The 19,085-nt window shown below is 35.9% G+C and overlaps 1 protein-coding gene across 1 annotated transcript in view; it reads right to left on the reverse strand.

The window, feature by feature from the left end:
* Window positions 1-19,085, reverse strand: part of PPP4R3A (protein phosphatase 4 regulatory subunit 3A) — a 42,326-nt gene that overhangs the window by 7,239 nt on the left and 16,002 nt on the right. Inside the window, exons 3-11 of the mRNA XM_041416344.1 lie at window positions 16,051-16,149; window positions 13,385-14,002; window positions 4,810-4,887; window positions 4,594-4,710; window positions 3,989-4,105; window positions 3,586-3,717; window positions 3,397-3,499; window positions 2,301-2,459; window positions 865-1,034 (exon numbers count right to left, since the gene is read on the reverse strand). Of these exons, the coding sequence (XP_041272278.1) occupies window positions 865-1,034; window positions 2,301-2,459; window positions 3,397-3,499; window positions 3,586-3,717; window positions 3,989-4,105; window positions 4,594-4,710; window positions 4,810-4,887; window positions 13,385-14,002; window positions 16,051-16,149 (1,593 nt within the window). The remainder of the gene's footprint in view (window positions 1-864; window positions 1,035-2,300; window positions 2,460-3,396; window positions 3,500-3,585; window positions 3,718-3,988; window positions 4,106-4,593; window positions 4,711-4,809; window positions 4,888-13,384; window positions 14,003-16,050; window positions 16,150-19,085) is intronic.

Genomic DNA, 19,085 nt, shown 5'->3' on the forward strand with positions numbered 1-19,085 from the left:
ATTGGTTCTGTTGAACACAGGGGAAGCTTCCAGCAGCTTCTACAGAAACCACCCCTTTAGCCACTGCCCACCACTGCCACTGCAAACCCAATACACCACTGTCCAAGTCACAACCACCTATATAGGTGAACTTTTTCCATAGCTTCAAAACCACTTTTCAATTAACTCCTACATGATGATCAGGTCATCTTATTCTTGAATTACCTTGAGTCCCAACTAAAGAAAGAGCTGATCAACAGTACAGATTTCAAGAGGTGACAGTGCGTGGTGACTTATTCCTCCACAACTGTCTGCACCCTAGCTTGGCCCCATTTACCACATTTACAGTCTGTACAGCATCTCATCAGAATCTGGATGCAAACAACAGCAAGGAAATAGTGCTGTGCAGACAGCCAAACTGGCATGAATATTTAAGAGACTTCCCATGGAAGGAATGTGGTAGCACTCCATTAAAATAATCAAAAGAGATTGGGATCTCTTCTGTATAATTCTATATTCCATTGAATTGACATTACAGAGCACAGCTAAATTTGATGGGTTTGCAGCAGTAGTTTCTAATTACATTCCTGTCATAACAAGCCCATCCAATCTGCATGATGAAATTTGATTAGTGCTGCCTTTGCAAATCTGGGTATTGTGAGTACAGTATCAAGTGCATTTAATCTTCAAGTAATGGTACTGTTTGAATGTAAGAAATAACATGTACAAATATGTAATAGTGATATAAAAAAAGGTTCATATAAATACAGCATCATACAGTCCTATTATGACAGCACAATTTAGGGCAAAAGCAAAAAGAAAAGTAATCTCGAATTACAAAACAAAACAATGCAGTAATTATCTTCAGCATACAATAGCACTCACCACTCTGATAAATTCAAACATCTCTATTATGGCAGAGTTCATCAGATTATAACGAGAACCATTATTTAGAAATGCTTTGACCACGGGTTCAAACAAAAAACTTTTCATTATATAACGGTTGTAGAATTCATCCTTTAGCCCAATTATCTTTCTCTTGAAACGAAGGGCACCTGAAACACACATGTTGTCAAAAGTTTTTATATTTGAAAGCAAAATTGCAGAAATTACTCAGCATTAGTTACAGCAATTTACATCCTCAGTTCATATACAGCAATATTCAGTCCTTGTCTGCTTCTCAATAGTCTTGACTACATTGCTGAATATTACTTACCAGTTCTATCATAAAGAAATCCTCCATCAGAACTGCACAAATGACAACACCTCTGTTCACTGAAGACTGCATATAGTATTGTTCAACTATAATACTAATATAAAAATCTATTTTCAATTTTTTAAATTACTTATGGTAAAGGTAAAACATTTTCTCAGTAAAAGAGCTCAGAAATTTGCTTATCATCCCTATTACTTGAATGTTTGGTTAGATTTAATTAGCTCTATCAGATTAGAACAGAAACTATTTCATTTTAAAATTGGTAAATGACTTTTTATTCACACACATAGTAAGGCAAAGGCCTGATTTACAACCAGTTTAAAGCTCTTTCTGAAACTACAAAGTGTACACAACTGAGAGAATGTCCATGCATAAAGAGAAAGTACAGTATCACATAGCAGCACATTTTGCTTAGCAACCATGAGTACAGGTAATTTGGTTACAAAATCTAAAAGGTACTTATTGTATGGTACTGCTCAGTCAACTTAAGGCTTTGGTTTAGAAAGTACAGTATCACATAGCAGCACATTTTGCTTAGCAACCATGAGTACAGGTAATTTGGTTACAAAATCTAAAAGGTACTTATTGTATGGTACTGCTCAGTCAACTTAAGGCTTTGGTTTTTTAACTCTATGTGCACAGCAGAATTACAGAGAAAATCTCCAACTTGCCTCCAGAATTAAGTCTGCTTTGACACTACTACGCTGAGTGTGGTCAAGAAACTACCAGTCTGAAGAGCAGCACACTGAACTTGTCATAGCTCTAACTAAGTACCTCTCATAATTTCTACTAAAAAGCCATCAAAACTTACAATGTTCTCTTAGTATATTCAAAACTGACATACCATCTCTTCAGTTCCCCTCTCCACTGACATGAAGCAAAATCCTTCTTTTTTAAGGATAAAAATGTATCTATAAATGCAAAATTATTTATAGTAGCTGATATAACTATAATCTAGTATGAGAAACATAGACTATAAGAGTAGAATTTCTGTATTCAGTAAAAAATTGTCATGCTCCATGAACAGTTTTTTTCCAGCAGAGTGAAGATATGCATCAGTTCACATCCACAAAACTCTAGTTTATTCCTTAGCTTTCAAACTTACACAATGCCAAGAAAGCATGCTTTGAGGCCATGAGAACGAGTACCCTTCGCAGGATATCTTTGTTAATAATGTAGTTCTTTATGTGATAGGTGTGATGTTCTACACAGAAAGTTAGCAATTCCAGTATTAATGCCAAGAGTTGTGCTGTCTGAAAATCATCTGCAATAAAACAAAACCAAAATAATTAAATGTAGCTGGAACACTGCCTTCAGAAGCTAACTCCAAATATCCAACTGCACTCCAGTAAACATTTTTACTGTTTACAAGTTTTTTTTATTTTCCCACAGACATTTTATGGAACATGCTGCAGAATATGTTTAGTCTTTAAAACAGAAATTGAACAAATTCGTTATGGATTGAATATTTTCTAAGAATACAGATATGGCAGGAAACTCTTAAAATATGGAACCAATTACATTTCTCTTAAATTGGTGTTTGATTGTTCAGAGTACAGACTTTAACCCTAACATGAGTACTCAGGCTTATTTAACCAAATCACATTATGATGCCTACAAATCTAGATCATAAACTGTCACCCCATATGCAGTGTCTTGACTAAGTTTACACCAAAAATGTGATCTATAATGCCTTTTAACTAAAGAACTATGCAAGAAATACCTCGGGGTCTTTTAACACTTGTAAGAACTGCTGCTAGTAGCCAGCATGAATAATTACTTCATCACTGATCTCTGCTTTCTTAGACTGAAGAAAGCTGAAGAAACAACTCTCAAATTCAGCACACCTTCCCAGGGGAAATGCTGCAACATTTCTAGTAATCCCTGACATTAAGAAACCATTTAGACATGATTAGAAGTCTGTGTCAGTGAACTGCCTCATGAGTTCCTAAAAATTGTACAAGTATTTTATTTTTTGCTAAAGCCAAATTTGAAAATGTTGTTCACTTCTTAAATCAGGTCTCTCTGCAGAGTTTTGTATTCATGCATTATTCAAATGACTACATATTGAATCAGCATTATACTTTAAACTATGTTTCATAATCTCAGACTCAAACTTTTAGATGGAAAATTATTTGACAATTATTCTAAACACTGACATTCAAAAGCCTTGATGTGCCCAAAATCCAGAGTGTCATTACCTTTGCTAGGCTTGTCCTCTGTAGTATTGGCCAATAAAGGGGCTGTCAGAACATGCATACAATGTTTGTAGAAGAAACCCAAGAACTCTGTCTTTTCTGTTTTCTAAGGAATGAAAAAAAATATGTAACACATATCATCAAATATCCTAAAAAAATCAAACGTAATTTCATTTGAAGGTATTTACTTACATTGGCAGTGGCAAGCATATTTTCTGGATCAACTAAAGTACGAAGCAAACCCATGAGCAGCACTGCTCCTCCAAGTTCTGGATCTGTGTCACAAATCATGTGTTCTATAATGAGGTTAATGAGTAATATATCCTAAGAGAGGAGAAAAAAAAATCAATTCAAATGCTACTCCCTTGCGCCAAATCTGAAATTATACAATGCAACAAGTATCTGTGAGCAGGTGAACTCATCCCACCTAAGAGAACTCTTTAGAACACAGCAGTTCAGTGTCCCGTTACCAAATTCCAAATTACTTCTTTGAAATTAGGCCTCGTGTCATTCACAGTTGTAAATGTACAGCAGTAACTTCAAACCCCAATAATTTCCAAAACAATACAGCCATTTCTGAGGACTCTTTACTTACATCATCATTCTGCTGCGCTTCCTGCATGACAAATTCTCGTACCATGGATGGGTTGTATTCAACCAAATATGAGAATATATCAGTGGCTGCACTTCGTACTTGTGCATCATCCATACCCTGGAAAAGTCAAATAAAATAATTTTGTTTTCTTGAAAGGGTTAAATGGAACCAGAAAAAATACAGCTTTAATTCCTTCTCACAAATCATACCTAACTATTGCTAAACCATATTCTAAAATTAAGTCAACTCATACTTCTCTGTAAATGTGACAACAGTTGGACAAAATAAATTTTATGGTTTCCTTGCCCTTTGATTTATTTCCCTATTTTCTAACTTATTTGGATACCAAAAAGCAACCAAAGCTAGGAAAGCAAATAGGAAAACAAAAACTGAAGAATGCCAGGGTATTTACCAAAGCCACATTGTAAAAGCTTTTAAAGTTTTACAAAAATATTTTGAACATTTTGAATCTTAGGCTAGGACAAGCCAAATAAAGCAAACAAAAAGAAAACCACTTGCTGAAGTTTGTGCTGAAGCTACTTTTTAAAAAAGCCTCTCTGAAGATAAACAAAGTTGTTATGACAAATAGAATCAAAATGACTTACCAATATGACTTCTAGTGCAGGCAGTATGCCCATATTTGACAAAGTTTTGAAAAATGCATCTCTGTTTTGAGGTTGCAGTGTTTGTGAGAATGCACAAAACTCTTTCAGAAAATTTACCTGAAAACCAAGAATATTCTAATTTAGTAATTAAAAAAAAAAAAAAAGGATTCACATGTCAATTTGTGGTAACTGTCACATATTTTACGGATTTCTTACCAATTCCTGTCTTTTCTCCTCATCTGTGGCTTCATCTGTTAGTTGTGCAAACAAGTCTGTCAGAAATTTTTCATCTTCCTACAAAAGCAAAACAATACCATTTGTTTATTTGACAATATAAAAAGGCATCCAAGTCTAATCTAAAATTCTTCTAGACCATGCTTCCTGGAATGAAGAGAACATATGTTTGTATACTGTAATTAATCACACCAGTATCAACTTTCTAATTCAAGTACATTAATATGCATATTGTTTTTGAGCTTTAATCACGTTCAGCATCCCTCCACCCCCGAACAATTCACTCTCAATTACGTTTGCTGCACTGCCGTCTAGTTGCCCTTTTCCTACTTTCTACTGCAACTCTCATTGTTTTGTCTTTGACTTCTTCAGCTTCCTTCCCCCTTGTCACATGCCAGTCCCCCTAAATCACACTACCCTTGGTCAGCTGTTTACATACATTTATAAACAACGTCCCCCACACAGCCCTACACAGACACACACACATGCATATCTTTGGAATGTTACTACATCTCTGAAGCAGAACAAAAGCAAGGACATAATGAAGGGAAAGCTGCCTAACAGCAGGAATGAAGTGAGCTTCCTCCCCCTCAGTGTTGTGAAAAGGGTGAATTCTAGAGACCAAATCAAAACAACTGCTCCTATGGCACACAGAATTTATTGGACATTCTGGCTCCAAACACACTGCAAAAATGTGTATTCAAATTGAAAGAAGGAGCAATATTTAGCTTTCCATAACCTTTACAGTCCTAACAACTAGGAGATTATTAAGACAGAAATAAACCTTCTCCTGTAAGGCAGCAGTTGCTTGAGAATGGTTCCAGTACATCAGGTACTAATACATTTTTTCAGAAAGCTGCCACTGTTGCTTCTTGTGAAGTCAGTAACACATGGATATGCAACATCCCTCCATCCCAAAACCACAGCGCCAGAAACCCAAGCTGTCTTTGCTCATGTTTGCACTGCATAAAGCAAACCCATGAAAGTACTTCAGATACACATACAAAAACTGTCTTAGATTGTGAATTACCTCAGTACCTCATTCAGGCTCACCATGCAGCCTTGCTGAGGAAGTGCATACCTCTCTTCTCATAGCACACCATGCCAAGGCTGCTACAACACTGCCACAACACAACCAGCATCTCTACATGGCACTGCACAACACTGATAAACCCACAACAGGCTGGCATGAGCTACTGTATCCTCACTGCACTGTAAAGTAAACCTTATCTTTAGAATACGCCACGTTTTCTCTTGTCTGACGCTGAGCTGTGCTCCTAACCTGACCCAACAGACTATGAAAAAGAGTGATTTCTGGACACAAGTTCAGGTGCTGTTTCAGTGACTCTAAAATTAAAACAGAAGGAGATAAGAGAGGCCTCACTTGAAGTATACCAAAACTCACTCTGGAGGATCAAGCACAGATGTGAATTTTGACTTCCAGATATCAACAGTGAAATACATCCAAAATGACTATTAAGGTATTTGGTTTCAAGAAACATACCTTAAGCTTTGATGGGAGAATGCAAGGGTGTTTGAATACCTGCTATCCAGCTGTTACATGGCTTTGTAAGTTTTCAGTTCTAATATTTAACTCATTAGACATCACAGGTAACCTAAGCAACCCACAGTAGACATACTGACATATTCAGTCACTGATATGAAAAAAAACCAAACAAAACAAAACCCCATAAAACTCAGTTCTTTTGAAGAATATGCAGGTTTTTTCCCATGATTAGCAGTGCATTTAAGAGAAGGCCACATAGTTTACAATATTAATCAAAGCACCAAACTGGGGGGTTTACGTTAAGGAAGGAGAGACCCTGTACTGTGAGAGATACGTGGGTCTCATTTATGACCCACTTCAGCATCCCAGCGACAGTCAGCAGGGGAAGCTGCACATCTGGCACTACATGCCACAGCAGCACAGGCAGGAGCTGGCTGGGCAGCACCCCCAGCTCAGCTCTCTGACCAGATCCTGCCACATCCCTGACTGTCCAGCATGTGGTTGTCTGCAGCAGAAGGCAACCCACTCACCCTGGTACTGGGCAGGCAAACACATGGGACTTGTAGAGGGAACCTAAAACTGGCAAGTGATAAAGGCTTCAATGCTGGCACTTAATGTTCCAGGACAAATATGCAGAAGTTCAGTACATAACTATCTTCCAGCATTCCAAATACAGACTACAGTATTTTAGAATTCTGCATTAAATGTAATACTGAAACATATCTCCATGTCATGTCCTCTCCCAAACTCCATTAAATAACTTGAACTTTTAAATTAACAAGATTACCTGAAATCTCTAGACTCCGGAACAACCGTGACCTTTTTAAAATCAGACAATTAAGATGGATATGAGTGATTGAAACATCCCACCCTTGCGTGGATAATATGCAGTAAATGGCACTTACTCCAAGAAAATAAAAACAACTTATTACTAACTTCACACTTTGGGCTTAGCCCTGAAAAGCATTCAGCATTTATCTCATTCCAGATGCTTAATGACAGGCAGACAGGTTGCCATTCATGAGAAAAGACCCAATCCTCTCACATCTATAGAGAAAGTGCCATTGCAAAGAACATTCTAAGTATAAGATTCTTTTTCTCAAGCTGTAAAATTAGTGACAAGGGCAATATAGCTAAAGAAACATTCCTGAACAATACTGCCAAGACCCATGGAAATGCACAGTCTGAAAGCAGAGTTCACATATTTTAGAAGTCACAAAGCATCAACACAGGATGATAGAATTACACAAATTTGAATATTTTCTTTTCTTTTTCAACTTGCAAAAATCCCTCAGTGTATGTCTGTGAAGACAGAGCAAATGCACAATTCTCTGCAGTATGTGGTCTTTTCACACAGACAAGTATCAAAACACATTCAGCTGTACCTTAGAAGCTGTGAAGGTCACAACTGTTTTCCAAGAAAACCAAACTGCAAACAATAGTTTATGATGCAATTGTGGATTCTAGGTACTTTCCCCAGCCACAGAAATTATCAGAAGTGCACTACTTAAACTACGTGTATACCAGACACTAAGTATATTCATTTATGCTTTGCAAGATCTAAGTAGATGCTTCTAGATTTAATACATTTCAAAGCTCATGAAGTTAAAAACAAGCCAGGCCAACTACTCACTCAACCATTTATGATTTTAAAAACAAGAAAATCCACAGATAAGCTAGGGTCACAAAAAAAAGACACTATTTAGATTTGTGATTCAACTTCCAAAGTAGCCCTCCTCCTCCTGAAAGGCACTTAAAAAAAGGACTCCTCAAAACCAGGCCTCTCTGAAATGTAATTAACATTCAGTTATCAGGTATTTTTGTGTCCGTGATTACAGATAAACAATATAAAACATACTTATCTCAAAAAAAAAAAAAAAAAAAAAAAAAAAAAAAAAAAAAAAAAAAAAAAAAAAAAAACCAAAGTAGCCCTCCTCCTCCTGAAAGGCACTTAAAAAAAGGACTCCTCAAAACCAGGCTTCTCTTAAATGTAATTAACATTCAATTATCAGGTATTTTTGTGTCTGTGATTACAGATAAATGATATAAAACATACTTTTCTCAAAAAAAAAAAAAAAATCAAAGAAACTCAACATCACCTAAAGTGCAAAGAAGCACACATTCCATCCTATATTCCACCTCAATATTCATTTTGGGCAGAAACAGTATTTTAGTCCATAAAGTGAAATTTTCAGAAAATATTACTAGCAAACAGTTAATTACCACTTCAAACACACATTCCTTCCTGCTACCACATAAAAGATTTCTTAGTTTAAAACCTCCTTTATATCAGAGTGCCTTTCCACACGTGCCTTCATCATGCACTACTTCCACTCGAATCAACGTGCTGCAAAAGTAGCGAGATCCGCCAAATGACTTTTGTAGTTTCTCAAAAAAATAATGAAAAATAATTTTCTACAATGAAGAAGTTAATCTCAAAAATGATAAGCATGCACCACTTGCAAATGTCTTTCACCAAGTCATTTCCCCCTGAAAGTGGTATCGTTTTACACTTTATTGCAAGGTGAATTTTGCTGAAAGTAAATCTCCAGTTTTCCTGAGAGAACTACTATAAGAAAGCCAACTGGATTTGGGCAAAACTACCAGTATGGACTAACATAACTCTTCCCCTAAAACAACTACAGATAATTATGTTTGCATCCACAGGACTCTGTTAAGAATAAGCAAGTATCTGTAAAACTACTTTCAAAATTAAAACCTAGCATTACACATTAATACAGTAAAATATACAGATATACCTAAATACCTGGAATTTTTTAGCTCTTGAAAAGGGATATAGGGACTATCAGTAATATGACTTCTGTATTTAAAAATTCTGATTTACCAGTACAATAATACCATCTAATCACTGCTCTACCAGGCACAAAAACTATTTTTAAATATCTCCAATTTTCTCCTTCTGCTCTCCACTTTCCTGAAAATTAAAGACCTTGAAGTCTAAATGCACATACCCAAAAGTAATCCTAACAATATTCTTTACTCTGGAAGATAAAGATATTGCATGATATTGCTGACAAAAATAACACACCAGTGAGAAAAGGGGGAGAGAACAGACGGAAATAGTGTTTGCTCACTCTATGGCGCAGTTTTGCAAGATTTTTTTTTTTTAATGAACTAGTTAATAATACAAAGGGAAAGAACTGGTGGCCTCCCGTATGCTCATCAGTATATATATTTTTTTAAATTGCAAAAGAGCGTCATATAAAGCAAGAAACACCACTTACCTGTCCCACCCCCACTCTCAAAACTTGGCCAACTCCATGTTTCAGCAAGTTTCTTGGTGGCTATGATATCTCAAGACTAGAACAGGCTGGACCCCAAGCAGTAAGAGCATATTAGGAGGGGCTGAAATTGCAAAAAAATGCAATTCATATCTTACACATTGTGAATGAGAAAATCTGTAATTGAGTAATTTTCACAGCAGTTAATTCTGCAGTCTGGGAATACTGTTTTCATGGCTTTACTGTTCATCATACAACAACAGTATCTAGTTCAGTGAGATGCTGACATGCTCATTTAAAATTACCTATCTTATAAAATTAAACCACAAACAAACTTACCTCCAGGTCTCAGAAAGCCCATCCATACAAGTATTTTTATAAAGCTTATGAGAAAGCTAACCTTTATGAAGAAGGAAGGAAGAATATGGTTCATAACCTAACACCAAAGGTTACCTATTTTCTGCTTTTGGTTTTAGCACAAAAGGACAACAGTTATTTTAGCTACCAGAGAATGCAAAATGATTGAAGCAAGTATCTTCCACGACCACAGAATTAATTTTTTTTAAATACATGCAAAGTCTCTCTAATAAAGCAAGAACTCTGAAGAATCAGCATATTCTCATCTTCAATATTAATTGTAACTGAAAAACTGACTTTAAATGCCAGTGACCTTTAATGACCATAAATGGCCTATCTTGACAGTAAATGCCTTAAATAAAACACAGTGGTAGTTTTGAGTAAAGTCACTCAGCTTGTCAAGAAGCATAAGACACAATCTGTACAGCCTTGTACAAACTTCCCTGAAACTTGTATTCACTTCTCTAAAACTACAGTCTGGCTGAGTTAACTGAGATGAGAGTGCTGCAAGGTGCCACTGGTTAATACACAGCCTGACATGGAAAAGTCTCATTACAGCTCACTTCTTTTCCACGAAGGAGCTAAAGGTTTTTCTTTTCCTTTCCTTCACAGCCAGAGATATAAAAGAACAGAATACCCAACAAGTCAGTTGTACACAGAAGAGTTGCAGGATGCCATGGCATATCAGCTACTCAGGGAGTTTACTTTTATCCTGCCAAGTGAAACTTTCCAAAAAGAGATCTCTTTCATCACATCCCCAATGGTCCAAGAAAGACAACCTAAAGTCAACAGCAGAGGCATTAAAAGCCTTTTTTATTAATCTACTGGGAACTTGAGATTGGTCCATGGCTTCCAACAAACTACCATGAGGCAACCCAGAGTCTTTTCAATTAATAATCACATCTGAAAGAAATCACTTCTTAAATACACATGTAAGGTGTATTTAAGAGCACCAAGATCTCAGAAGACCTAAAATAACAAATGCCAGGAACTACAGAGAACTAGACTCCTTCATGCAATAACAACCCCTCCACACACACAAGTATTGTAATACCAGCTACAGGAATGCATGATGTTAAACCACACACGAATGGAAGAAAGCCCTTAGGAATTAGTTACAGAAGTGAAATCAACAAAACCAGTCTTTTAATTCAGTTCTTAGAGCATCATTTATTCTCTAAAATAATGTGTAAAGAAATGGGAAGGAATGGTATCATATGTTTTATACACAGACTGTAGGAATGGGGGATGAAATGAAACTAGAGTGCAGAGATTACAGAAAGGTGCAACCTGGCCTACTGTTTTATGAATAAATACATGCCAGGTAAGTAAGCCAAAACCTTCGGTTATGCACAATGGACACACAATTTGTGAGTGTTTTTCAATTCCCAGATTAAAAAAGATCCTTGCTTATGAACTCAGGGAGTTCTCCCTCCTTGCTAGAGGGCTGTACTGTGAAAGTACAAGGAAATGCAGTATAGCACAGGGTGTATTAGCTTCCTTGTGTGCTCTCATTCTGGGCTCCTCAAAGCTGTGGAAAGCACTTCAACAATTCCAAATGTTTCTCTAACTTTGAAATACAATGTTAACTCTTCTGGTTCAACATACATGAAGTAGACTTTATTCTCAATTATAGAGAACAGCAGTGAAGATAACGTTCCAAAATCTGCTGTCACACAACAAATCAAAATCAGATCTGAGACTTTATTTCAACTGTGAACTGCAGCTAACAAGTCTGGCAACAACACAAAACCTTGATATCGTAACTTAAACCTATCCTACATCTATTAATGTAACACAAGTTGTAAGAGATAGAAAAAAGGAAACTCATCAGACTCTAGTCCTCAATAAAGTTATCTCAGGATGTCTGCCAAACACACCCTTAATGACTTTGCAAGATCAGACCCTCTTTTTCCTTGCCCAGTTTTCTTTTTTGAAGACCAAGATCTCTCTTAAAATCAGCCACTGTCACCAAGACTCCTGAAAAATTCTTCCCCTCCTTCTCCTCCTCCAGTCAAAATGTACATTCTTCAGAAATTTGCTTTTAGCAACACTTTCAAAGAGGGCAAGACATTCTTGAGACACAAGTTATACTGGATGCTCCAGTTGAGACCCCTTAACTGAGTCTTTTTGAACATTCTCTCGAAGTCACACTTGTAAACTTCTTCAAAGTGGCAACTCCAAAATGCATAAGGCCTTCTGACTGTTTTAGATAAGCAACTGTGACTTTGTTTATCAAGGACACACATCCAGACATGAACAGTTTGGTTCACCTGGGCACAAGCTGCAGCTTGGTGCCTGAGGTGTTTCACCTGACAGATTAAAGCTCCATAAGCTGCAGCTTGGTACTACTTTAGATGCCTGAGGTGTTTCACCTGACAGATTAAAGCTCCACGAGAGTGGATTAGGGAATATCAGTATTCTGATAACCGAGTGCAATGGAGCAAAAGTTGTGAGGCCTAGTCTTGACAATTATTAGCTCTATGAGATTGCAAAAGGAATTTTCACTCTCCTTTGCTATATACTTTCCATGAAATTATACAGGGTACATCCTGAAAGTCAAACTGAATATAAACATAATTAAAGTAATCAGTAACATCTAACACTTGGTCCATTTCTCCAGATGACACAGCCCCCATGAAGACAGTGACTATTCATTTGTTAAACTTTGGGAGAAATAACATAATTAACTTCTACAAACCAAAATACATGCGCTGCAAAACTTTGCTGAGTTAGCTGAAAGCTCCCCTTACAGAGATGTGCCACCAACTTCTAGCACAGTTCAGAAAGTTCATGGGTTGGTGCAGAACACCTACGACACTGGTAAGCTATGTAAAGCACCAAATATTCTCTTTACATTTGCAATAAGATATATTTAATGAAAAACTGGTAATTCCAAGCAGAATTATTTAGGGATTTATTAAGACAAACGAAGAAAACATTCAAGCACCAAAAATGGTCTTATGTTTTGAAACTGTACTTTCTAAACAGCCAATTTAACTTACTTCAAAATTAGCAACAGCTACATCGTGGTAGATTATATTGTGAAATTTAGGCAAAGTAATTTTTTCATGGTAACATGACAAAAGATATCCCTAAGTCTAGTGACTAAAAAGTCGCAAAACACAAAAACAGCAACCCTCAAAACTCCTATTAAAATCAAAGATTCAAAGTGCAAACAGTACTCTTCATTCCAAAGAACCTCATTCAATATTCCACAGGTTTGCTCCATTTAAATCACTTAGAGAGAATCTAGTCCAAATCCAGAAATTAAAGGACGTGTATTTGACAACTCAGTACTCAAATCCATGCCTTTTCTGTCACACTCCACAATCACTTACAGAATCACAGAAGAGAAGGTTCCACCGAAGTACCTCAATCTTTCCAGGAATAATCACCCAACTTTCTCTGCCCAAGCACAAGTAAGAGAATACGAATTTTTGAAACTTACCTGTAACATGCCAACTATTTCCACTTTATTAAAAAAGATGAAAGAATGAAGTGTTGATAGCATATTTTCCTCAAAAACTGAGGGAGTGGGTAGGACCATATCTTGAATATACTGTACTCTGTATGTCTGATGTATTTTTTGCTTCAGCTCTGGATCAGATATAGGTATCACCTCTTTAAATTTTGCTGTTTTAGTCAGAAATTCCCTGTGTTTCCGTGACTGTGATAAAGACGGATCGTATTCTAGGCATCCAATTACATCCATTATACATTCCTCGGAAAACATGACTTCAAAAAGTGCAGTCCTGTTCAAAAGGAAAATTCCCTTAATAATTTCATATAAGTGGTGTAGTCCTTCAATGTTCTCCAAGTCTTCGCACACGTGAAAAATTTCTAAGAGCTTCTTAATATAACCCTCATTTTCCAGCGCCAGTGCGAGTTTTTCACGCCGTAAGGGTGATGGCAGGGAAGATGCCACGAGTTCTGCGATTTCTTCGAGTCGGCTGAGTTCACAGGATGGCAATTCTAGACCTGGTGATGACATATCATCGAAGCGTTCCTCCTCAGATTCATCAACAAGATCCTGAGTAATATCAACAGAAGGGTCTTTGCCTTGAACCTGCAAAATGTGTCAAAAAGTGGAGTTTAAATGCACTGTTATTTGAATGCTTTGAAAAAAATACCTTTTAAGTATCACACATTTTTAATTTGTATGGGCAAAATAGAAATGCAAATCTAGTCTGACATTGAGTATAGCTGGTTTGGAAAAGAAAAGAGATAATGAGAAGATTTCTTCAAATAGAAAGCTTTATACAACTGTTTCTACATTAGACATTTAACTTTATTTTTTTTTAAAAATTGGAGGAAGAATAAGGAAAAAAACTACATTTTCTGAGTACTTCAAAAAAACCCAGAAATTCGCAATTATTAATATGGACGGCAACTTCTTAAGAGACCACTGAACTGTTTGCTTCCAGTCTTTATTCTCTGCAGACAGATTTTCAAATGCAAATCAGTATTACATTATTCTAGTGATAGCTTTAAACATTTATCTCTAGGCTATTAACTGCTCTTGATGCTTTTCAAAGCTTCCACTATCTCAAACAGGGGAGAGAGGCCAGTCTTGCTAGTTTATCTGTTGTTCTCAGCTCTGGAGAGCTGCAAGTCAAAATCTGTTACTGTGTATTTTCTAAATACTCAACAGAGGCACGGAATCTTCTCTTAAGAACAAAAAAGCTCAAACCAACATTGACAAAACAATAGAGGAAAACTGACTGTCGGAAAAATAATGCACAGGACTCGCAAAGATCTCTCCAGAGAGATGAGGAAACTGTGGAAATCATGAATTAGTAAAAAAATGCACAGATGCATGGGTACCAGAGTGTATCAGCTTTAATGACAGCTTAATTTTAGCATCTGCTTGGAACCTGATGTCAAATTCAGAAAAGCACTGCTGTGCAGAGCAGTAGAAGGTGCTGTAGTTTTTAATCTTGAAATTCAGCAAAAAACCCCTGGGAGAAATAATGCTTCATTTATAACAGCAAGCCTATACTCAGAATGGTGCTAAACCCCACACATTGTTCTGCTTATACAGCAGCAACCACTTTCTCTATAAATGGTATCAAAGCTTTCCTTTTAGAAGAAGTTTTAATGACTGAGGAAGCTTAAGATCTATAAAGTACACTAGACACAATTACAAAGCATGGCCTCAAAACAGGATATAAAGACACAGGCTTCCTACAAAAATATTAGATCTGTACATGAGGATGAGGAAACTGGGCTTCTTATCTGGGTGTTTCCTAAGAACAAAACTTCCCCCTTTCCCTACTTTGTTTCTGTCCCCAGCTTTTGGGCCATTGACTGCTAAGGTTCTTGGAAATGTTTCTGTACTTATTTACATAAGTGGTAAACTGCTGAAAAGACTCATTCTTAAAACAAAGGAATAATCTATACACATGTAATTGTGAAACAAAATTTCTTTTGCTTTGTTTCTGAAATCACTAAGAACAAACTTCAAAAGACAGAGTGGGGAAAGCTAGATGTTTGTTAAGAACAGAAAGAAAGTGCAGAGAGAATTTGATTTAACTAATTTAGAGAAATCCCACATATTGTAGCACAGAATTAAGAGAAGTTGTAATGCTTGGAAGGAAAGAAAAACCCCAAACAAGAACTGAGAAAGTGAACTAACATCAGTGAATATATTGATTTAACTCTTTTATGTCAATAGTTAATATCCAAATAAATATTATTCACAATCAACACTGATTCAATGACTATAAAGTCATCTGGTTGTAGTGGTAAAACATATGTTAAAATATATGCATGCTAGGTATATACATTGTTTGATTTCTTAAAACACTATCTTGAAGGTGATGATACAGGGATGGAGCTATCTCCTACTATCAGATTAATCAAAAAAAGTTATGTTGAGTAGAAAGACCTGAAAATGCTCTAAACAAGTACCTAAAACTTAGATTAGGTCTGTATTAAATTTCTGGAGGAAGGAGAAAGTTTTTAAATTGAAAAATTCAAAATTTGGGAGAGCTGGCTATAACAGTAGTTTTGACTTTCCATCTACTATTGTTCCAACTCAGAACAGCCTGTAAGTTTTGAACACAAACATTTAGATTAATTAGGTTGTCTCAATCTTACATTTATCAAACTTACCTGACATATTTTTTCCCATATTTCATCACAACCTGCTTTTTCTTGAAAGCTAAGTGCCAAATCATAATTTTCAGCTTCAGACCACACAATCAAGGTATCCTTTAAAGAGAGGAAAAGTATTTTCAGGCAATATATTTCAGATTTTATCAACCTAAATAGTGTTTAAAGAGTAAAATTTTAAAATAAAAACAGCCTGACACCTTATTATGATGGGACAGTATTCCAATACAAATGTAACCATCGCACTTCATAAAATTTTTATATGTTTATATGATTAAAAACATTCCAGCATAAATCAGAAGTAGTTCCAGAAAGATATCAAAGTTTTCTGTTCTTATTTTATGTGATCATAATATTGTAAATATCAAAAAGTTTGACCTAGAAAATGCACTTCTACCTCAATGTATTCTCTAATAAAATACAGTAAAAAAAGCAGCAGGCTTTGTGGGGTTTATGTTAGGGGTTTCTTTAATGTTTTATTTGGACCACATAAAACAGTACTTTTTCTGTAGGATGAAAGTTACAATTTTTTTTTTTTCATTTTTGTAGGCCCCATAAGACACTCTGCTAATGCACAGAACAGCTGTTTAAAAGCTAGTCCCCAGATGGCTACAAACTTTAAAGAGGAGAAACACCACAGCTCACTGCCTGGGACTACAGGCACCCACTACACTGAACCACACCAGAGAGTTTCACTTATTCCAAACTACAATTCTGGAAGGAAGTTTTGCCCTAGACTTCTAGAAACTACTTGAAACCACGTTTAGCTATGTTCACTTCCCAGACACTGAAGCTCTCATCAACTTACTAGGATAGTTCAAGAGTTTATCAGAGCCCTCATACTGCCTGCAAAACAAATACATGAACGTGGAAGCTGTACTGCAAACAGCAATGTCACACACTGACAAGGTATTTGATGAAGTAGTTCACAGAGAGTCTACTAAATAACTCTAAGAATAACTAAATAGAAAATAAAACTCAATTAATAAAAGAAGAAAATAAAATCAGCATTGTTTTCATGTATTGAATTGAGTTTTACTGTTAGTCTTTTGCCTTCCTGTAACAGCTGAAATATAGCCACAGTAAATACACATAGCTCCATGAAACTGCATTATTTCAGCCAAGTGCTAAACCATGCATTCACTCACCAGGACAAGAGACATGAAAATCTTTTCTTATACATAAAATACAGAATTTCTTCTTCATTAAGTACAGATTTTGCTCAGAGTGATATTAAAATGAATAGTGACAATAAAAAGAAACCTTACATTTAGATTTTGATATGCACTTACTAGAAAACACCTTAAACTAAACTGTAATCTAAACAGCACAATCAGCCAGCTCCAACGGGATTGTCAAGCAATACAATATAATCAATTTGCCATTACCAGAGCAGCTATACTGCTTCAGAGGCACTAATGGCTTTACTTTGTAAATGGCAAATAGTTTACCTTTTCCTTTTCCAAAGGGTTGAGGAAGAGGTGGTACACAGAAGAAAGGGATTTAGGAAGACCACCTCCAAAATATAAAAGGAAGAAAAAAATCATAATTAATAGTTTATTCTCCACAAAACAGGTCATGGAGCAAATTCTCTGGTAATAACAGATTGACAGCACCTGGTACTGCTGACCTCAACAGAGGAAAAAAAAAAAATCAGTTTGCAAAAATCTGAGAAGTGAAGGTCCAAAAGAAAAAGTTTTTCTCTTTACCATCTTTAAAAAACAGTATGCACCTTACTGCATATTAAGTATAGGTATGAGGTTCAAATTCCAATACATTTATATCTCCAACTGTATTTCTACTGCAGTAATTTCCAAGGCCACTCTCTACTTAGCTTCACACTGAGTAGAGCTGATTCAATTTAAAAAAAAACAAGCAACCCTAACACCAAATTTTAAGTAGATACTAGTAGAACTTGCAACATTCCCATCTAACTACATTTCCATCCAGGTGAAAGTGGGTAATTTCTAAGTAAGTCATTTCCAAAAGACCAAAATGTATTTTCTTCTTGATAAAGAACACAACTAACAATCGGGAAATGACTAAAAGTACACTCTTATGGCCAGTGCTATTTACACTAACTGCTTAAGTTCAATCAACAAGTCTCTGAGTCTCTGAATAAAATCCAGCAACAGATCAAGACACGGAAAGGACGGCAGGGAGAGAAAAATGAAAGAGAAGATAGAAAGTTAAACCCGCTTTTGAAAATTAGAGTCACAGATGTAGAAAAGTTTATTTGGCCATAGCACAGCAAGTTTTCCCTTTAACAAGATCATCTGCTACTAAACATGGAAGTTCACACCTCCATACAGTCTGATTTTTTTCTTTAGTTTTTTCTTCTTTGGAAAACAAAACAAAAAATTGCTTAAAGAAATCATCTGAGTAGTAGAACAATCATCTTCGAGTTTGTTTTATCAGTATTAGAAAAGTGTTTTCCAACTGCCAACATTAAAATTTGAAATTATTAGCATCTGTTGTCTTAGCACAGAAGGATTTCACCTATTATGGCTCCTCAACAGAAATCTACCAATTGCTACTCTCTGGATCTTTAGTAAACTGTATTTGTTTGTACAACCTTTCTTGAATCAAAGGGCTTTTAAAAAGAGAACATGAAACAAAAAGCATTTCACTCTGTTGTGCAATATAGTTTTGTCTAACTTAAATTCACTGTTAAATGCAGACAATTGTGACTATAATTTCATTTTGTTAATCCTACAAAGCTTATAACCATAAAAAAGAACAGTACAAGTCTTAGACATGTATGAAGAAATGACTGAAGGAAATTCTAGATGGAGTTAAGGATAAAAGAACACATCAATAACAGTCTATTTTCTGTTTATTTTATTGAAAGAAATCTTTGTACATAGTTGATCTGACATTTCCTCAGTGTAAGTTGAGTCCACTAAGTACTCTGGATCTCTCAGCTAGGCAACTGGAGTATCTGTTGCATCCAAATGTCAAATATTACTTCTTGGAACTACCAGAAAGCAACTGAAAAGTCTTAATACTGCCTCCTCCATTCAAAGAGAAAACAG

Source organism: Onychostruthus taczanowskii, unplaced genomic scaffold, assembly GCF_017590055.1.
Source record: "Onychostruthus taczanowskii isolate IOZ18803 unplaced genomic scaffold, ASM1759005v1 scaffold1, whole genome shotgun sequence".
Lineage (NCBI taxonomy): Eukaryota > Metazoa > Chordata > Aves > Passeriformes > Passeridae > Onychostruthus > Onychostruthus taczanowskii.